The sequence below is a fragment of the Pseudonaja textilis genome, chromosome 2, assembly GCF_049901715.1.
Source record: "Pseudonaja textilis isolate UNSWEBS1 chromosome 2, rPseTex1.2, whole genome shotgun sequence".
Classification (NCBI taxonomy): domain Eukaryota; kingdom Metazoa; phylum Chordata; class Lepidosauria; order Squamata; family Elapidae; genus Pseudonaja; species Pseudonaja textilis.
In genome coordinates this window covers 157483083-157506036 of record NC_141991.1, presented here as the reverse complement: position 1 = coordinate 157506036, position 22954 = coordinate 157483083, and the positions used below count along the sequence as shown (strand labels likewise).

General features: G+C 36.0%; 1 protein-coding gene across 4 annotated transcripts in view; it reads right to left on the bottom strand.

Annotated features, from left to right (window-relative positions):
• Window positions 1-22954, bottom strand: part of STXBP5L (syntaxin binding protein 5L) — an 82482-nt gene that overhangs the window by 35542 nt on the left and 23986 nt on the right. For all 4 annotated transcript variants that reach the window (XR_015742061.1, XR_015742063.1, XR_015742062.1 and 1 more), the window contains exons 7-10: window positions 19094-19177; window positions 13301-13424; window positions 10616-10694; window positions 9752-9906 (exon numbers count right to left, since the gene is read on the bottom strand). Coding sequence is in view for 1 of the 4 variants with exons in the window: in XM_026713260.2 (XP_026569045.1) it covers window positions 9752-9906; window positions 10616-10694; window positions 13301-13424; window positions 19094-19177 (442 nt within the window). In the remaining 3 variants the exon portion in view is untranslated. The remainder of the gene's footprint in view (window positions 1-9751; window positions 9907-10615; window positions 10695-13300; window positions 13425-19093; window positions 19178-22954) is intronic.

The window sequence follows — 22954 nt, the reverse complement described above, 5'->3', positions numbered from 1 at the left end:
TTGGAGGTCTGATATCGCTGCTGATATTTTTGCTCCTGGAGGGTCCGAACAGATCTAAACTGTCCCGAAGAGACGGTGAAAGTGAAGAGCGCATCCTGTCAATCCCAGGGATACTGCAAAGTCCCTGGTAGATCCAGGAGAAGCTCTTTTTGCCAGCGGCAAAGAGGCAGCCGTTAAAGCTGCTGCAGTTGGGACAGCTCCGAAACAAAAGAGAATGGAAAAAGAAAGTGTGCCAGTTTGGTGAGAATTTTTTCTTTATTTTAAGATTTAAAAGGACACCCTAAGGAAAAGAAAGAATCTGTAAAATTTTAGACAGAAGTGATTAAGCAGCGATTTTAAACAGGAAGTCAAATTAATATATTTTTTTTCTTTGCTGGACTTTTTATATATGATCTTATACTTTGAAACTGGACTGGGTTTTTTTTTTTCTACCTATTTTTTCTCTTTTGTCTTTTCTCCTTTTTGACTCTATAATATTTTAGGCTAGAGACTCCCTTTTAGTCTTTTTTTAAAAATATCTTTTTTCCTTTTTAATTAATTTTTATTATATCTTGTTTGGAAAAGGAGGGGGAAAGTGAAAGCAGAGGAAACTTTGTAACACTGCCAACTAGAGGCTTGGAAATATTGTATCTTTTTTTTCTCTCTTGACCAGACAAAGCTGAGAAAGATCTGAGACTTCTTTTCAAGGACTTTGAGCCTGTTTGATAAGATAGAGGGAAGAGGATGGGAGAGTATTATTGCAGGTGCTCTTCTGGGTTTCTATCAGTAGCTGGAGTCTGGTGTTGAAGTTTACAGAGAAAAAAGACGATAAGACTCTAGAGAAGAGAGTTATAAATTTTAACAAAAGCCTTGGATAACTAAATAAGGTGCAGTGTGCTCTTTCTACTTTTTTTAAGCTGGGCTATTTCTTACTTTAACAAACCCCCTCCTTATTAGCTTAATTTTTGTAATAGCTATTTGGATCTTTGGCTTTTTGGAACTTGTTTTTGTCTTTTTTTTGTTGTTTTTGAAGCTTAATTTTTACATTTGCATTTTTTTAAAAAGAAAAGTCTTAGATTACTGTTTTCCTTCTTTTTTTAAGGGAGTAGGTTTTTCTCTCTCTCACTACCCTATATCTTTTTTATTTACTTTCCATATTGTTTTTTGTTTGTGCCTTCCTTTTTTTGTGTAACTTTTCATACCTGAGACTTCTTAATTGGATTAAGGTGTTGAAGAACCTGAAGAACTCCTTTTTTTTTCTTCTTTAGTTTTTTTACTTTCTATTTTTCCACCTCCTGCAAGATTTAACTATTTTTTTTCCTTTTTTGGTTTATGGTTTTTTTTTTCTTCCTTTTTTGAGTTTTTACTGCTATTTAACTAATTGATTGGATTAAGGTATACAAGAGCCCAAAGAAACTTTTTTTATTATTATTATTATTATTTGGCTTCTTTTTTCCCCACTATTTTTACTTGGACTTACAATTGGTTATCTTACGAGTGGATTAACGTCTAGAAGAACCTGAAGATTTTGAATTGTTTGAAATGAGCAGAAAACTAACAGCGCCTGGTTCTTCAACTTCTACTTCTTCCTCTTCACTATCTGGAGGACAATGCTCAATACAGACGATGTTACAACAAGAAAAAGAACAGGAAAAGGTGAAGCTGCAGATGATCAGGCAAGGAATTCAAAATATACAAACCAGAACAGAGAATATTGAAAAGAGAACAGAGAACATTGAACAAAGAACAGGAAAAACTGATAAAAAGGTGGAGAACATTCAACAAATGATGATGAAATATGATGAGAGATTCCAAAAAATTGTAGAAGATAAACAAAGGGATAAGAAGATTGGAGATATTGATAGCAGATTAACTGTGGTTGAACAAGATAAAAGTGGGATGATGAGATGGGAGATGGACAAATCAGAATTTTATCTCAGATTCCAAAACATAGAGGAAGAAAAGGGACAAAACCTAGCTGAGATAATGATAGAAATCTTGGCTGAAGTTCTGGAAATAACCAAAGAGAAGATGATGGATGGAATATATGAGGTTTTTCAAGTCTTCACAAGATATGCAATGAGAAATAGCTTACCAAGAGAAGTTCACATCAGATTTACAAAGAGAGCCATTAAAATGCAAATATTCAAGCGGCAAGAGAGAAAACATTGAAATATAAAGATAAGGAGACTGTGGTCCTGAAACAAGTACCCAGAAGAGTGAGAGAGATGAGAAGAGAATTCCTGACTAAAATTCTACTTAAAAAAGAGGTGAATTATAGATGGCTGATTCCAGAAGGTTTAAGAACAGAGACACAGAATTGACTCAATTGAAAAAGCTGAATTATTTTATAAAGAATATTTTGGAGGGAAAGAGGAGGAGACAGAAAAAGAAATGTCACTAATTGAATTCCAAGAGGACTGCCAAATAGCGACTGAAAAAGAAGGTGCAATAGGTGGAAAGGTGGAAGTTAAAGAACAACGTGAACCAAGATCTATGAGAGCTGCCAAACCTACCTATAAAGTATAATCATGGAAGAGAAAAAACTGATTACAATTAAAATAAACAGACTTAACTCAGCTGTTAAAAGAAGGAAAACTTTCCATAAATTAAAGAAATTAAAATTTGATATAATCTGCCTACAAGAAGTACATATTAAAAGGCAACATGAACAACTGTTGATACAGCCAAAGCTAGGGAAAATATTTACTTCTTCGATACAATGCAAGAAAAGAGGAGTCGTTTTATACATTAAAGATATTATCCCAGCGAAACTGATTTATACTGACGATGGAAGATTACTAATGGTGGAAATAATAGACAATAATATGAAAACACTGCTGATTGTAATCTATGCCCCGAACAACAATCAAGAAGAATTTTATAGAAAACTACATATGAAAATAATTGAACTGGATTATGCTAATATCGTTATGATGGAAAACTTTAATGGAATTGTAAACAATAAATTGGACTATAGAACACAGAAAACAACAAAGCAAAATAGAAAGACTCTCCCTAAATCCTTTTTTAAAATGATAGATGAAATAAATTTAAAAGATACATGGAGAGAAAGAAATGCTAAGACTAAACAATACACCTTCTATTCAAACTGACATTTATCATGGTCCAGAATAGATATGATATGGATGTCAACAGAATTGTTAGCTAATATCCAAGAAATAAATATTGAAACAAGTACTTGGGCAGACCATAATCCATTGACAATTAAATGGAAAGGACAAAGAAGAAGATCTAGATGGACATTTAATAATACTATACTAAAAGAAAAAAACTTCATACAGAGGATGGAGTAAGAACTGCCTTTTTTCTTTAAAGAAAATAAAAAAGAAGACACATCAATGCAGAACATATGGGATAAAATGTAGGCATATGCTAGAAGCTTGATAATAGACTATACAAGGAAAAGAAATACCACAAAAAGACTAGCCTCTGAGACATTAGAGAATGAGTATAAAGGACTTGAAAAAGAGCTACAGAAAATACCACAGAAAAAGGACATTAAGTTAAAAATGGACATAATTAAACATAAAATGGGATTAATGGAAAAAGAATTAGCACAGAAAATCAGAGGTGCGAAACTATTTTGAAGATGCAAATAAACTAGGTAGATGGTTAGCATATAAACTGAGAAAGGAGAAAGAATCAAGGAAAATATTGCAATTAATAGATGATCAAGGCCAAGTTTGCTGAAGTAAAGAGAAGAAGGAAATTATACGAGACTATTATGGGAAACTATATACACAAGAGAATATTGACGATGAAAGAGTTAAACAGTACTTACAGAATGCTAATCTACCCCAGATGCCTAAAGAGATTGAAATAATGTTAGAAAGCAATATAACAATGATGGACTTAACTGAAGCACTTAAGAAGCAAAACAATGGAAAGGCACCAGGCCCAGATGGACTTCCGGTGGAATTTTACAAAACACTAAAAGAATCATTGAATCTCCCATTGCTAGAAGTTATGAATGAAGTTATGTTAAAGAAGAAGATATCTAAATCATGGTCAGAAGCTTATATTACACTTGTCCCAAAAGAGGAGGCCGACCTATTACAAATCAAGAACTATAGACCTATTTCCCTACTAAATGCAGATTTTAAAATTTTTGCTTCAATATTGGCAGAAAGACTTAAAAATACCTAAATAATTTTATTCACCCTGATCAAAATGGATTTCTGCCAAAGAGACAAATCAAAGACAATATGAGAGTAATCTTGGACACTTTGGAATACTACGAGGCACACCCTGAAAAACAAATGGCTTTGATATTTTTAGATGCACAGAAGGCATTTGACAATGTGAGTTGGCGACTCATGTTATTACAGCTGGAACAGATGGGCTTTGGTAAAAAATTCATCCAAGCAATAGAAGCTATATATCATAACCAAACGGCAAAGGTAATGATAGAGGGAGAACTGACAGACTCTATTGATATAAGAAAAGGAACAAGACAAGGGTGCCCACTGTCACCTTTGTTGTTTGTGTAAACCTTGGAAGTGCTAAACAGAAATATTGGAGAAGAAAATGATATAAAAGGGATGAAAATTAAAAAGGAAGAATTTAAGTTGCAAGCATTCGCAAATGATCTGGTTTTTATTTTAGAAGACACACTAGAAACAGCATTAAAATTGATAGAAAAGATAGAGGTATATGGGAAGGTGGCTGGTTTGAAAATAAATAAAGACAAAACAAAGATTTTGACAAAGAATATGTTATCAAGACAAAAGGAAGAATTGGCGGATGTATTGAAAATCCAGGTCACAAATAAGATCAAGTACTTGGGGATACATCTGATAGCAAGATGTAGTACACTAAAAGAGAATAACTATATTAAACTTAAGCAACAGATAGCACTAGATGGGAAAATTTACAGCTGTCATTAATAGGGAGAATATCAACAATCAAGATGAATATATTACCCAGAATTTTATATTTGTTTCAAACAATTCCAATTAGGCTTGGAAAAGATTATTTTGAAGATTTAAATAAAATGGTGTTGAAATATATATGGCAAGGTAAGAAAGCAAGAATAAAATTAAAACTTTTGCAAGACGCTAGAATAAGAGGAGGATTTGGTTTGCCTAATTGGGAGTTGTACTACCAAGCTACAAATTTGATGTGGTTCAAGGAATGGATAACATTAAGAAACGCTAGATTGTTGACACTAGAAGGACATGATCTGCTGTTGGGGTGGCATGCTTTTCTATGGTATAAAAGAACTAAAACACAGGGGTATTTTAGAAGACATTATATATGGGAGTCTCTGTGGTTAAATTGGGAGAAGACTAAAAGGCAATGTTATTTGAAAATTCCGGTTTGGCTATCGACTAGTGAAGCATTTTCTTATCTTATAACATACAAAAAGGAACAAACAGTTAGATATGGTGAAATAATGAATGAAAAGGGTGAACTATGCAAGGTATGATAATGATTCTAAAACAGAAGGTTTCTATGATAAACTGACTGACTTAGATAAGATTTTAGGTACTGGTGAAAAGGTGATTTAAAAACTGTATGGATATTTATTAGAAATTAAACTAGAAGAAGAACAAGTTAAAGAAACAATGATTGCTTGGGGGAAGAATTTTGGATATGGGATTGATTTAGAGAAATGGTAAAAATTGTGGTCTCAAAATTATAAAATGACAATGTCAACAGCATATAAAGAAAATTTGTATAAGATGTTTTACAGGTGGCATTTCCCCCCAACAAGAATAGCAAGAATGTTCAAGAATAAATCTTTAAAATGTTGGAAATGTCATCAGACACCTGGATTGCATAACTGGACTTGTGCGGATGCCAAAAAATATTGGACTAAGATCCACACATGGTTGGAAAAAATGACAAAAAAGCATATAGACTTGAAACCAGAGATATTTTTATTGGGAATTTTACCTGAAATATATAGTAAAGAATTGAAATATTTGATTGTAAATGTATTAACAGCTGCTAGGATCATATTTGCTAAAAACTGAAAAAATGAGAAAATACCAACACAGGAGGAAGTTATTAAGAAAATAATGGAATGTGTTGAAATGAGTAGATTGACATTTGAAATCAGAGAACAAGAAGATAAACAATTTTATAAAATTTGGGATCTATTCTATCAGTGGTTAGACAATAAAAAATGGTAATGAAATTGTAGATTTTTAGAACACAATGTATTTTTTTATTATTATTATATCTACAAAATGATTATAGGATAGATTTGAGATGGAAATATGAACTGTCATAAAGTAAATTAAGTAAAATATGGATTATTTCATAAAACATGAATGAATAATAGCATAATCAAATGATTGATTAATAATGATATTGTATTTAGGAATATTTGATTGACAATATGAGAACATATACAATGTAATTCTAATTGAAGACTACAAAGTGGAAGCACAAAACAATTTGTAAACCAACCGACACACTGTATGTACATATATGGAAGATGGTTTGATGTTTTTATGTTGTGTTTATATTTGTCTTAAAAAAACAATAAAACTTTAAAAAAAATATTGAGGGCAACTCAATTACACCAGAATCTAATCACCAGAATAAAGGCACAACAATCTCTGGACCAGTTCTTGTGGGCCCGGATGGATGACTTCCAAGAAACCCCACCATATCCCCATCATATCTCCATTCATGGTGGAGGGAGTGGCCTTGAAACAGAAGAATTGTAGTTCCCAACCTTTCAGATAAGAGTTTTGCAGTTTTGCCACGATAACCAGACAGTGGGGCATGGGGAAGTGTTCAAGATGCTGCATAGAACACTAAAAGAAGCTTAAGATGGCAGCAGACATCAAGGACTACATAGCATATTGCAGAGGGGCCAAATCCTACTATCTGAAGCTGTTACAACTCATCTTTACACACACACCCATCCCCTACCCATGGCACACACTGTCTCTGGATTATTGATTTACCTCCTGATCAATAATTACATACTAATTTTGGTGGATCTTGTTATCAAGATGTCTCACTTCAATCCTTGGAAGGGATTGCCAAAGAAACAGCTCAACCATATTTTTCACTATAGAGGCGTAATTAATTTCCAACATGAGCAATCAATTTTAATCCAGATTTTGGAGAGCACTGTTCCAACTTTTGAATGTTCAAGTAAACTTATCTTCAGCCCATCACCCAGCCATGAATAGTGAGGTGAAGAAGACTAACCAAATGCATCTACTGCCAAGATAACTGGCTATCACTGCTTCTACTAACAGAGTTTTCATATAATAACTCTCTCCACATATCAATTACAATGACTCCCTTTCAAGCATTGTACAGCACACACCCAAGAGCTTTACCAGAGAACCCTAGGGCGGAGAACTCTGTCCCAGGAACTGTGGATTTTTTTATAAGAAATTGCTGCCCAAACCCTATCAATACAGCAGTGAGAACAGACAAAGTAGTTGTATGAGAAAGCTGTGGATGCCCATTGACAGGAAGTGCCACTGAGAGCTGAAGGAGTCAAACTCTGGCTCTCTACTAAGTTTTTGATCTCAACAAGGCCATAAAAAAAACTAGACACAAAATTTGTTCAGTTCCTCAAGATTATTCGACAATTCAACTGTTGTAGTTTTTCGCTTGCAATTGCCCCCTCCCCCAGTCTTTCACCATTCATTGCTATGTAAAGAAAAGCCCCTCAACAACCCATGCTCCCAGCAATTGCCCCAACCACCAGTGATCATGGACGGACAACCAGAATATGAAGTAGAAGAAATACTGGACTGTATATTATAGGATCTTTTACTTGAGCAAGGGGTTGAATTAGAAGTCCCTGCAAAGACCCTTCCAAAGCTGTTATTCTGTATTGCATTCTGTATTCTAGGCGAAAGGGCAAAGGTAGGCAATATTTAATCTACTGGATTTAATCTATCTGCTCGGAAACTGAACTTTCTTGGGAGAATGCAAGAATCCCTGCTCCTCCCACAATTTCCCTGAGAAGACACAATCGACCAAGCTCCTGGCCCTCCATGCCGTACTACCTGAGGAATCAACCTTAACCAACTACTGCCGGCACATCTAGAGGCAGGCAGAGCACATGATTATGCTGGGTCTTTCAATTCTGGCCTTCAAGCCCCTAAAGGTAAGGGGAGAGGGACCTACTAACATTCTCATGTTTTCTAGCAACCACCACCTGGTTCTATGGCTGTTTTAGAAGGCAGGGAGGAAGATTTCTTAGAAATTGCTTCACTGCCTCCTCTGTCAAGTTCCCATGATTCTCAGATTCTGAAAAGCCCATGTAGGAAGGGAAAGATGTCTCTGAACAAGCCATGGAAGTAGTGAAGGGCATATTGGAGGGGAGGGTGATGTAGGAGATTAAGAGGAAGAGCCTGGGTCAGAGTCAAGGAAAGAAACAGTCTGTTCCCGTAAATTATCCAAGTCCAGCCCCCCCATTGAATTCTCATCAAGTACCAGTTTAGTGTTGACAGTTAGTTAACTAGATTCTTATGTATAGACTTGAGCAATGAACCTCCTTAACTGGAACTTAATGTATGGTCCTGATTCTTCCTGGATGACAACACATTGCTGTCAGATTAGCTCTTAAAATTGCAGTAAATCTAAATCCACAAAAATTAAGGTTTTTCTTTTTGAACTGATGGATAAATAGTTGGAAAAAGGTCATAGAACTTTATTTTTATATATGATAACTGTAGCAACATTATCATATGCAGAAACATGAAAAGATCTGCCATAATGGTTGGTGAAGATGATGAAATTTGCAAAGATGGCTTAATTAAAGATAAGACAATATCTGCATTTATTGTTGACTGGAAATTCCTGATAGACTTTTTGGGTGAAACAGAAAAAAATGAATTTATGATTTATGCTGTGATTAGAAAAAAATGGATAACAAAAAAGGGGGGGGGGGGTTGTAACCAAAAAATAAGTAATAATTTTATATTTATACTTATAATTGCTGTAAACAAAATTAGAAGCTACTTCTATTTCTTTTCTTTCTTTCTTTTCACTTTTCACTTTTGGCTTTTACTTTGTTTTCTTTTTCCCTCTCCTTTCTTTCCTCTACTTTAAATTAGTTCTTCTTAGTTTTTATTTGTTTCAAAATACCTAATAGAGGTAGCCCTCAACGTATGACCACAATTGAGCCCAAAATTTTTGTTGATAAGTGAAACATTTGTTAAGTGAATGTTACCCCATTTTACAACGTTTCTTGCCACGGTTGCTAAGTCAATCACTGCAGTTATTAAATTAGTATCATGGTTGTTAAATGAATCTGGATTTCCCATTGACTTTGCTTCTAAGAAGGTTGCAAAAGGTGCTACCATGACTTCAGGAGACTGCAACTGTCATAAATATGAGACAATTGCCAAGCATCCAAATTTTAATCATGTAACCATGGGGATGCTACAACAGTTATAAGTGTGAAAAACGGTTATAAGTTTTTTTTTTCCAGTGGCTTCAGTGTAACTTTGAATAGTCATTAAATGAACTGTTGTAAGTCAAGGACTTAAAAAATACACAGAACAGGAAACTTAATTGGCTCAAGTGGTTGTTTATAATTATTGCCCGCTTTTCATTTTTTAGAATCTTAATCAGCCCCTTCCTCCTTCACTGTATCTCATGGAGGATTTTTTTGTTTTTTGTTTTAACAAAATCTGGAACTGTTACAAAATTTTACTTGGCCTAATAAAAGGATTATGGAATTTTTCATGGCAATGTCATGCAATGCAGTTACTATTCTTCATTTGTTGTGTTATTTATTCAACTTGTTACACATACTTACCATTTGGGTATGGAGTTTCACAAAGAGTTAAAAAGTCAACCACAGGGTGATCCATTTCAAGCACTGTAATTGCTTTTCCATGCATGATTGTCAGCCCTGGCCTTCGCCAAGGTTTATCATAAGAAAGTCCACCAGAAAAAATGATAAAAGGGTCACTATATTAAAAAATAAAATATAATAATTACACTTCATACTTTTTCATTGACTTTGAAATCGCAATTTTTGCAAGTTGAGATGAAGAGATTATATCCAAATGTTAATTAAAACTAATAATCTTTCTACTGTAAGTGATCTTTCTACGATTTATGAGATTATCAAATTTCTTTCTTATAACTGTGATGTTTAAAGTAGTCATTTGTGCAGCTTTCACTGTTTCCTTAGCTTTGGCCAACCAAAACAGTAACCTCAGTTGCTTGTCCAATCCAGAAGTAATGGCAAATGCTGAAGGAGGTGGGCTCTCTTATGGTACAGATTATTAATGTATATACTGAACTCCTGCATCACAAATGCATTACTCACTTGCTGAAAGCAAGAAAGTTCCTTTAAACAGTACCTATCTCTCCCCACTAATATCAATAAAATGCGGCTTATTCAATAAACAAAGGATAAATAAATTACACCTGGATGCTTCCCTGAAACACTTAAAAAGAACCAAAACCATTTTTCTGGTCTCAGTTTTTCTTATACATCCTGTACAGGTATAAGCAGAAACTGTCACATTGATTAACAGTGCCATACATGTTCACAGCTGAGAGAGGTAGAAAAAGGTGAACCTAATTGTGTAAGTGCCCTCGTTTCAGAAGGTACAGGGTTCTGTTTCAGGATCATAACTGCCTCCTTAGTGTGATCAAGAAGAGTACCTACCTGTTTTTACAGGTCTTGTATTCTGTTTTAAGAATGGGCTTACAAGATTCAACTTTTTTCCCATCTCGCTGAATCTTACCTGTAAAAGAATTGTTTTGAAAAGACTCATTTATTTTCCCATAATGCCAGTAGGTAGAGTTGCTATGGCTGTTCTGAGCAATAACAAACAATTGCAAGACTAAAGCTATTATGTTTCTAGGGGCCTCCGTGGATTGGAAATTACCTCAGAGATACAATGAAGAACAATATCCCAATGCATTTCATGAGCTCAGCTGGGGCTATGGCATCAAAAAGAGCTGAAACACTTAGGTGATTCAGATGCGGCCTGCCTTATCAATAAATTATTAGTAGTAGTAAAATGCCAAACCTTTGCTGAATAAGGCAATGTTAGGCAGCTGGCAAAGAGAGCAAGCTTGCTCCCTAAAAACACATCTCAGGCAGTAGTGACAATTCATTTTGCTAGACACCTTTCCTTTCTGAAGAATTTCTCATCTTCTTTACTCTCATAATATTCATGATATTTCATGCAGGATTGGCTCTAGACATTTTGGCAGCCTAGGCAAAATCTTATCCCAGTTCTCTTTACAGTTTGACTCATCTTTGTATTCAGTGAGCAATTTAAAAAAAAAAAGATGTCATCTTGTTTCTTTCTTTCTTTGAGTTTTGGAGGCTATCCTTAGGACATTTTTTTTCTCAGCCATTTTCACTTTATTTACACAGTAAGTAATTACTACAGCATATCAGTATTCATTGTCATCATATGGCAACAATTCAATGCTCCAGTGGTTGTGCTGGCTTACAGAGTGCACCTGTGATAACCCCGGGCATGGCACAAAGGCAACAAAGTCAGATAATTAATAAGAGTCCCTTTATTATCTCCAACTTTGACCCCAACGTCCAGGTTACCTTCTGGCTAGAGAAAAACTCTCCCAGGAACAGCCTTTGACTGCAGAAAATTCAGTCCAAAACAGGGTAACACAAACTGTAATTTAAAGCCCAAACAAGCCAAAATGAAGTAATTAGTTTGGCAGGGCAGGAACAAGAATTTCAGACTTGAAAGCATGGCAAAACTCACACAGTTGGGAAGACACCAGGAACACAGATAAGTCATGAGAATACAAGATAAAGTCATATTTGCTCCCAACAGTCTGCCGCACACAGCTTGCCTTTTTTATAAACTGTGTTCCCAGCTGCAGCTAGTGAAGGGAATCAGGGCTCTTTCCTCCCCCGTAAGCCACGCAACCACATTGCTCTCTTCTCCATTCCTCCCTGCGTGCCCTAGGATGAAGAGGGGGTGGGCCTAGGTCTTCCTCCGAACTCCCTCTCCTTTGTTCTACCTCTCTCCTGCTCTGCCCAGCCATATTTTGCCCTTCCCCAGTCTCCTCCACAGCCAAAGGAGCCACACTCCCACTCCCTGTCAGTTGTTCGGCTTCCTCCTCGGATTCAGACTCTGACAGGGGCATGACAGCACCATTACTGCTTTTCTGTTTTTTACTGTGTTTTTGGAAGTCTTTTCAATTCTGTACTCCCTGGGCCAGTGTCTATTCAACCTTAGCATAAAGCCAGTCCTGTTTTTACATATCTGCCCCAAGGCCATTTCTCCTCTATAAATTGTCCCATTCTACTATCAAAACAAATCAAATCAAATCAAATCAAATCAACCTTTACAGTCCAGTCAAAGACCAGCACATTCCAGCATCAGTGCCAGGTCCACCATCATGTCCTGCCATTCTGTTAGAGTACACAGTGGGGAAGGAAGGCTTGCTGGCATTTTTCAAATGCTTTTTCTTTCATTGTAACTGCTTGGGAATTAGGGAGGGGGACTGTTTTCGGATACAGAGCAGATTCCCTCCCAGACGGTTCCAGCCTGGTTCCAAGGTCATCTTGCCCAGAGAGTAACCTGTTATTTGCCTAGCATCTCAGCATTCTCAAAACAACTTTGCGGTATCACATTAGTTGCCAGTGGGCTGATCAAGGGGGTTATGTTTGGGGAAACAAAAGAATTGCTTTGTGCTTTCAAGAGTCAAGAGTTTTGCTTTCCTCAGGGACCAGCCGGGGCAATCAGAATATTTCACAACACTTCTCTTTTCTTTTTGGATCCTTTTTTGAGAGAAACATTTTCTCATAATTCATTTTCTCTGTATGTTTTTGCTTCATCATTTTCTCTCTGCAAGCAGTTCAGCTGCTCTGTCAGAATTTTATTCGGACAACTTGCTTTCTAAAGCTTCTACTTGTCTTTGAAGGAAATATGGTGACATTCTTCTCAACTGGATAAACAAGAGGTAAATTAGTCCACACATTAAATGATTGTCTATCCACCAAGCTAGTCTTTGACTAAACCAGATAACCTTAGCCCTAAAGCACATTGCCCTTTACTGAGATTTGTCCCTAGTGTAGATCTTGTCTTTAATTATATTTTGACTTCTGGAGAGAAAGGGAATAGTGAGTTCTCTGCCACATTATTTACAACAACAGGCTAGATCATGGAAAGCAGTTCCAATTAGAAAAATCATGAAAAATGTGATAAATAGATCCCAGATTCAAATGCTACAATTCAAGATTCTACAAATCTTTAAATTAGCAAGGTCCATTGCTCAGGGCCAATACAAAAGTGCATTGCTTAGATCAAAACTTAAATGCTTTAATTGTATCTTCCATATGCCAGAAACAATGGATATATCTTACCATGAGGAATGATTATCTGGAAAGGCCGGCTGGGACTTTTTAGATTCCATAGAGTTAAACTGCCATCAGAATGACTGCACATAAATTGTTTCCCTTCATGATGCCATCCCATTGAATGAATAGCCTAAACAGAACAATGAATCACAAAGAGAACCTTGAGCTCCCACAAAGAATGGCTGTGCCTATTGAGACCACCTCTAAAGAAATCAAATTTATGCGGAATGAATTCACCAAGGTTGAAACACCAGGAACATGAAAAATGATAAATGCTCAGGGTCTAGTTATTAAGCACCCTTGAAGAGCAAGAATACATGAAGAAATGGGTAGTGGGGAAAAAGAGCAGCTTCTTAGAAACTTCCTTCATTCTTTTGGGTTTCTAATTAAATGTGAATACTTTCACCATCTTCCTTCTTTTCCTTCTGCTAATGTGATATTTACTCTGCTTCCCTGAGAAAATCAGGGAACAGTGGCTTTAAGTAACAGGAAGTTACTAAAATTCTGGAAGAAAAAACCTAATAGTAATACCAATTTGATAAAGGAACCAATTTCCCCTTCACTGTTCAAGCAAAGGCTTAATAGCTGCCAGAGATAAATTAGATTCTTGCACTCAGTCAACCATCCACAGCCATCTTCCATTTTTATTATTTAGATTAACTACTGAATTGTAACCTTTTGTCTTAAAAATAAATCCCACTAAGATAAATTGCACTTAAATACTGTCTATAAAAAACATTTTAGAGGCCAGTTCTTTGCATAACTGTTCAATAAAGATTTAGTTCTATTCTGCAGAGAGCAGGGCAGCAGATTTGGTATTTCTGATTAAGGTTAAAGCTTAAAAATCATTTAAATCACTCAGTAAATTGTCATGCAACAAACAAATCATGGAATCATACAGTTGGAAGAGATCTAAGAGGTCAAGTCCAGTCAACTAGACACTAACATAATTCACTACTCTATCCCTACTAGATGACTATCCAATTGATTGAAAACTTCCAGTGAAGAAGCCAGTTCATGTGGTAATCTTTTCCACGAATGAGTGGCTCTTACCGTCATCAATTCTTCCTAACATCTAATCTCTATATGCTCAGAGTTTAATGCCATCAATTTATGCCCTAGGCACAAGTGAGAATAAGTCTGAATTCTTTGCGGTGTGTTTGCTCTTCAGCTGTTTGAAGACTGATATCATGTCCCCTGTCATGTCCTCTTAATAAATGGAGAAGACAATAACAGCCCTTCCTTACTTGCATGTTAACTGTTCTCAATGTGATTTAACCTCTGAGTGGGGAAATACGTTATTCATCTCTATAATTCCTAATCAATGTCATACATTACGTTAAAAAATTGCACTGCATATCTGCTGTCTGGAGCAGATATTTATTAGGAATTTCATCAGAGCCAGGCATCTGAAGCTATACTTTGTAGTTGCTTCCACTCTTTCAGTTACAAGGAAAATGAAAATGATGTTGCTGGAGTGGCTACAGCCAAATGAATCAACTTTTTATAAAAAGAGTAATGAAGTCTACATCTCTTGTTTAGTTCTGGTTTAGTTTAATACAAAAAAGGCATATTAAAAGCCTTAAATGGCTTGATAATGTTGTTTTAGGGTTTTTTTCATTTTAAAACAAAACTCAAAAAAAAAAAAAAATCCCAGTTTATACCAAATGTGGTCAGTACAATCCTAGGCTCAGGATTAATATTAATATTTTAATGATTACATTTAATGTAATGATTTCATATAGTTTTGTTTTAGAAATCTATAATTGGAGTCTCCAGACTCAAACCTTGCTTTCTTTTTTTATCATCTCTGTATAAGCCAGGTATACATTGCAAACGGTGTGCAGGAATGAAATTGGGAACACACCAATAGAATACTGTTGTTGTTGATGATGATGATGATGATGAAAATCATTAAAAACCATGAAAACCTGGTGGGCACATAGAGTTGAAAAAATAGAAAAGTAGGTTAATATATTGTAGGATTACTGGATGCAAACTGATAAAAGTCTTGGCACATAACACACCAGATCTAACTGTGCTTGAAATGAAAGTCTAGATATTGATGTGGCAATACTTGGGGACAATAGAATAGAAGACAGAGAATTGGAAAGAATCTTAAAGTATCAAGATCTGAAAATCGAAATTGAAAGATTAGGGCATAAACTGGCAATGGTTATCTCAGTGGTTATCAGCACAGTGAGTGTCACACCTAAAGACCTTAGCATCTGTCTATTAACAAAATTCAAATCTTAACTAAGGAATGTATTTTTCTGTATAATTGGGGTGTTCTTATGGTTTGTTACACCATATGTTTAGAATAGTTTTGGCATTTTTATTCACTATTAAATCCTTCACAAGGATCTGGATAGGCAGAAGTGGATGTTTGATGGTGTTACAAGTATTGTCACGGGATGTGAACTGTTCTAAGTAAAACTGCCTTTTGCAAATTGACTGGTAGTGATTTTGTCCATGCCAATGGTGTTCAAGTGGGGCTCCAGATGTTTTGGGATTGCACTCAAAATGCCTATTACTACTGGCACTACCTGGTTTCTTTTGCCAGTCATTCTACTTTTATTTTCAGGGTTTTGTATTTTATTATCTTCCCCAGTTCCTTCTTTTCTACCACTAGCACTTTGACTTATATACTGCTTCACAGCCCTCTCTAAGTAGTTTCCAGAGTTAGCATATTACCCCCAACAATCTGGGTCCTCATTTTACCGAGGCTGAGTCAACCTTGAGCCTGGTGAGATTCGATCTGCCAAACTGCTGGCAGCTGGTGATCAGCAGAAGTAGCCTGCAGTACTGCACTCTAGCCACTGCGCCACCACAGCTCATTTCTATTCTGCTATCTCTAGATATTGCCATGTCCACTATCCAGACTTTTTTGTCTTATTGACAATTATTACGTCTGGGGTGTTATGTGGAGGTGCCTATTGGTTTGCATTCTGAAGTCCCAGAGTACTTTAGCTTCTTCATTTTCTATTACTTTCTCCATTTTATGGTTCCACCAGTTCTTGCTTGCAGGCAAATGGTATTTCTTGCAGATCATTCATTGCACCATTATTGCTACTTTGTTATGCTGTTGTTAATAGTCAGTCTGTGCATTACTATAATATATTGCACAGCCAGATGTTCAGACTGAATTTGGCATTTCTATTCATCTACTGAGTCCTTCCCAAGGATCTAGGAGAGGCAGATGTGGATGTTTGATGGCATTAAATGTATGCAAGATGTAAACTATTCTGAGTAAAGCTGCCTTTTGCAATTGACTAACAGTAAATTTGTTAATGTCAATGGTGTTCAAGTGGTGCTCAAGTTGTTTTGGGATTGCTTATTACTCTTAAGTCCTTGGTTAGGACTTGAGTTACAGTATTGGATTTCTACTACTTAGAATCTAGATTGTGAATCTAGTTGTAGATTACCCAAACATAATTTATTAAATTTATACAATTCCATTAAGTGTATGTTAGAAAATTGAGATCATCCTGTCCCTGGCAGCCCAAAACCTAGACAATTCTCCTTTTTTAAAATAGAAAGCAAAACATGTTTAAATAGAATACATAGGCGGTAGTAAAGGTTAGAACATATGATAAATAAATATGACAGGCAAAAAGGATGAAGTGAGAAAGTCCTATCCCCAGTGTTAGTGTTTTAGGTAAATCTATTTCAGATTCTAGAAGAATTTCACAATAATGTATATAACACCCATGTTGGTGTGTGTGTGTGTGTGTGTGTGTGTGTGTGTATTCCCACATCATTAAAGTTGTGCTTTTAAAGTTGTAGCAACGTTTCGGCAGAATCTCATCTGCCATCATCAGGCTTCTGTATTGTGTTCGTCTGTACAGATAGATAGATAAACATATATATACATATACATATATATTTTAACCTGTTGCCACACCAATTTGCACTACAAAAATTTTAAAAAATTGTATGAATTTTCAGGTGCTAATTCTTACTATAAAGAATTAAAAACATTTTATATTCCGATTTTCTTAACGCATATATACTTGTCAGCCAATTTTAATTAATGTATGGCTTTTTTATGCTACCTTCTCTAATGGAATTCCTTCTCTATGGAATTTCCTGTATAAACAAGTCACAAAATCTGGAGAAGAAAAATGTAATAATAGTAATGTCCAACTGGTACAATATTCCAAGAAATAAGAATTAGGGTGCTTTATCTTAAAAAGGAATGCTAATTTCTTTCTTATTGTCAGATTAATGTATGTGACAAAAAGAATACTGTAAGAGGACCTGGTTTCTCACATTAGTGAGCATTAGCTCTACATATGCCTTCTGCCTATTTAAAATCTGAGATAATGTTAAATAAATATTTATTCAATATCTCATCCTTTTTTCAAAGAGCACAGAGCTTAGACAGGTGATTATCCAATTTTCTTCTTGAGAATGTGGCTATGACTAGGTTGGAAGCAAATGCCTTGTAGGAACTGGATCTTCTAAAGTAACATGGGAATGTGGTTTTAATAAATTGAATAGAGCAGGGGTTGCCAACCTTTTGGACTGCAGGGACCACCAAACTCATAATTTTAAATTCCAGGGACCACTAATATGAATTTTGACTGACAGTGGCTTGCTGACATTGGTGGGACAGAGAGCGTGTGCGCGCGAGAGAGATCTGATCTAACCTCTCTCTCTCCCTCCCTTCTTTTCTCTCTCTCTCTCTCTCTCTCTCTCTCTCTCTCTCTCTCTCTCACACACACACACACACACAGAGGCAGGGGTGGGATTCAAAGTTATTAACAACTGGTTCTGTGGGCGTGGCCTAGTTTATGGGTGTGGTTGGTGGTCATGTGACTGGCTTGGCATGGCTTGTATGTAAATATTATAAATATTTATGTAAATATTGATTTTTTTTATAAAAAAGAGCAACTTTTATCCGAAATCAGGCAAAGCAGGAGGCAGATTGAATAGTCACAAAATCACAGATTCACTCAGAGATCTACCATTCTGCCATTGGCTACTTGAGTCTGTCACATAAAATTTGCTTGCAAGCAAACTCATAACATTTGCTAGCAAGCAAACTCACAAAATTAACTCACAACATACCATGTATGTAAATATTGAATTTTTTATATAAAAGAGAGCAACTTTTACCCAAAATAGGCAAAACAGACAGACAGATCGAGTTGCTCACAGAATCACAGAATCATTCAGAGATCTATCTATCTGCTATCGGCTACCTGAGTCTGCACTGAATAATAGAAACTTCAGTCTTAAGGAAGGTTCTGCGTGCAGAGCTGAAGATCTAAAGATTAGCTAGAAAGCAAGAAATAAAATGGTTTCCTGCTTTTTAGCTAATCTAAATCTCCCAGCAGAGCAGAACAGCTGATGGTCATGGGGAAAAAAAGGAAAAATAGCAACTTAACAGGCAAGTTTCCAGGTAGGGAGTGAGTGGACGGGGAGGGTTCACATGGGCCATGCAGACAGCACAGCCTTGTGTTCCCACGGAATCTGGATTAATTGGTTTGGGGGGTGCTCTGCGGGTGATATTTCTCTGCGGACCACCAAAATTTTCTTGCGGACCACCAGTGGGCCATGGCCCACCGGTTGGTGACCACTGGAATAGAGGAATATAGCAAGCATAACACAATTATGGCTGATCTTTATTATCTCACGTACATCTGAGATTTGCATTTTTATTTCTTTTTGCTGCCATCCATTCAGTATGCATCATGTCTGAGGCAAATGGAAGGCATTAATCTTTGTATATATTTTAGAAGCCAGAAAACTGTACATACCTTGTGATTTAAAAAAAAAACAGAAATAGCTTACCTCATCATAATATGCTCTTAAATCTGCTCTTTTTGATCTCAAATCCCATAATACTATGGTCCCATTTTCATAACCTATTAATAACTGCAGAAGAGGGAGGGGAAAGAAAACATTATCAAATTATCAAACTAATATGCGTTAATATTTATTGTAAAGCACATGCAGTTAAATGTAACATATGCAATAGTATGTCAGGGAATTGCACAGCCAGAATCCAAATGGAGTCAGAGATGCTGACACCGCCCAGTTTTATATAAATAAATATATAATAACTAAAGCATACAAAACATTTGCTAGACCAATACTCGAATACAGCTCATCAGTCTGGAACCCACATTACGTATCTGATATTAACACAGTTGAGAAAATCCAGAAATATTTCACAAGAAGAGTTCTCCACTCCTCTACTCGTTGCAGAATACCTTATGCCACCAGACTCGAAATTCTAGACCTAGAAAACCTAGAACTACGCCACGTTCAGTCCGATCTAAGTATAGTATATGAAATCATACATTGCAAAGTCCTACCTGTCAATGAATACTTCAGCTTCAACCATAACAACACAAGAGCAAACAATAGATACAAACTTAAGGTTAATCGCACCAAACTTGATTGCAGGAAATACGACTTCAGCAACAGAGTGGTCAATGTCTGGAATACTCTACTGACTCTGTGGTTTCTTCCCCAAACCCCCAAAACTTTAACCTTAGACTGTCTACTATTGACCTCACCCCTTTCCTAAGAGGTCTGTAGGGGGCGTGCATAAGTGCACCAATGTGCCTACTGTCCCTGTCCTATTGTTTCTTTTCTTTTTCTTATATGTATCCATGTATCGATAACTATGTTTTTACTTATACCTATTATCTTGTAAGCAATTGGCAAAAATAAATTAAAAAATAAAATAAAATTTACAGTAAATAAGATAGGTAAACAGGACCATTGTCAGGTAAATCAACACAACAGGGACATCATGAGGTAAATCACAGAACCCGCAGGGCACACAGAGGGAAAAAGGCAGAAAACAAGGAAACTCCTCCTTTACTCTCACAGCAACCAATCACAGCTCAGATTCCTTCATGCAGTGGCCAGCTCTCTTCAACCAATTAGCTAATAACTGTGTGTTCTTACTCATTGTCCAACACTTCACTGCTCCAGCTATTAAATTTTAAGTATCTTAACATAATAATACAACAACTATGGAATATAAATACAACCTGGTCATGAATGTTCCACATTTTTAAAGAAAGGAACAAACCTATGTTATTTTCTCTTAAATAGCTTACAAATATTATTGAGTAAATTGCAACCTGTGCTGAGATTAACTTCACCAGTGACAGTAATATGGATTTCCTAGCAATATAAACTTTTCCTTTATATTGGATTGCTAAATCCTTTTCCCCACGATGCTCCTGTTTGCCTATCTTATTTACTCTAATAAATGTTCCTTAGGGGAAAACTTAAAATTAGAGGAGGTCAACTTATTTTCCAATGTTCCTGAGAGCAGGACAAAAAGTAATGGGGAGAGATCATTAAAAAGAGATCCAGCCTAGAACTAAGGAGAAATTTCATGACATAGCAATTAATCAATCTCCGGAAGTTGTGATGCTTTATCACTGGAGGTTTTCAAGAAGACACTTGAATGGGTTGGACTAGAAGACCTCCAAGGTTGCTTCTAACCCTATTATTCTATGTTCTATGTTCCAGAATCAAAGCAGAACACTATTGTCCCTTAGCACCTACTGTAAACCAATAATTATTTGCCCCACTCAACAGCTACAATTTGTATTTATTTTAAAAAAAGTTTATAAAATGTATAAATCAAACACATATGCTTTATTTTCATGCTTTTAAAAAGAATTTTAGAAACTTGTAAAATGATTTTGATAAGATAACAAAACAACACAAGAAAGTATTATATTTGCCAAGGGTTGAGATACCCCTTCCAAAAGAAGATACCATTATCCCTATTTGCTATGTCCTCCTAAATGCACTTAGATTGGAATGGAAAAACAGATAAACAATACTACTGCAAAAATGCAGAAATTTGCAAATCAGTAAGCATATCAAAGGATACCTATACACCCTATATACATGTTGTGCTATTTCGGAGTTGTATGCACAATACTTTTTGCAGTAGTTATAGCTTTGTATATTTTGCAGTACTGAAAATTTGAAGTGATAGAATCTGTAGGAGATGACCAAGCTGGCTCCAAGGGAGGGGGTCAAATAAGTCAACAGTCTCAAGTCCCTTCTCACCTACAAGAGATCTAAACTCACCTTGAATTCTGCTGATCTTCATCTACTGCCAGTCTGACCATTAGTAGTTCAGATTCTTGTAGAGAGCATTTACACAAGATAAATCTATGTTTATATTTATACAGATTTATTCAAATATTCATTTGATAGTTCCACCTACTGCATAACCAACTAGAACCTGACATACCACCTGCAGGATAACTTCATAACAAAGATCCTCCTGAGGAATCAAATACCAGAGAAAGTGCCAAGCACTGGATAAATCAAAGGGGCAATAAAACAACTAAAGCCATGCAAAGCTTTAGGATGTGTTAAAGTCATCATGGAAGCACTCAAGTCAAGGGATGCCTCTTTGCAACAGCAGCTAACTCACTAATTCATTTAATCAGGATATCAGAGCAAGTGTATTTTGCACTCAGGTATAAAACAGATGACATAGGAAGCATATGCAAAGTCAGTCATAAAGAGATCAGATTCATGTACACTAATGCTCAGAGCATGGGGAACATACAAGGAGAATTTGAAATTGTAGTACCTGAGGGCAGGCATGATATTGTTGCTATTACTGAAACTTGATGGGATGGAACCGTGTTTGGAACACACTACTAGAAGGATATAAATTGTTCAAAAGAAACAGATCCAACAGAAAAGGGGAACAGATTGCATTGTATGTAAAGAAATAGACAATACTAGAGATAAAAGCCTTCTTGAAAGCATTTGGGTGAATATTAGAGGAAAAGTGGAGGAAATAGATGAACTTTTTGCTAATTAGTTAAGTGAAGTGAGAAGGAAGCACTGTAGAAATGCACTTTGGCAGCACATATACTAAAATTGGAACTAACTAACTGTAGAATTGAGGGACTTCAACTACCTTGACATCAACTGGGAAACAAATTTTGCAGCAAGTGGAATCTCAAGCAGGTTCCTGATGTGCCTAGCCAACAACTTTATCAAACAAAGGTTGAAGGGAACTAGAGGATCAGATATACTTGATTTATTTCTTACTAATAGGAATGATATGGTTGAGGAAGTGGAAGCTATAGGAACTTTGGGAAAGAATGGCCATGTCATATAGAATTCACCAAAATGCAGCCACAGATAACTGAACAAAGAGATCTCCCTTCAGCAAACTAAGAGAGAGACTAGGAAGGATTCCATGGATGGAAATCCTCGAGGGAAAATCAGTTCATGATACTTGAGAAATTCTGAAAAATGTGATAATAAACGCCCAACAAGAATGGAGTCAGGAAGGCTAAGGCTTAGTATGAAGTAAGACTGGCAACAAATGCCACAAATTACAACGAAAATTTTCAACTTGTAAGAAACAAAAAGAAAATAAAAAAATGACAGGTCACTAATGGGAAAAGATGGCAAGAAGGTGACAGCAGCAGGGAGAAAGAAAAACTGCTTAATTCCTTCTTGCATCTGTTTTTATACAAAAGGAAGAAATAGCCCAACTTATCAAAACCAGCAGCATAGGAGATGGAAAGAAATGCAAGTCAAAATAAGCAAGGAATTGGTAAGAAAATACCTATCCACCTTGAATGACTTCAAATCTCCAGCACCAGATAGATTACATCCCAGAGTTCTGAAAGAGCTGGCAAA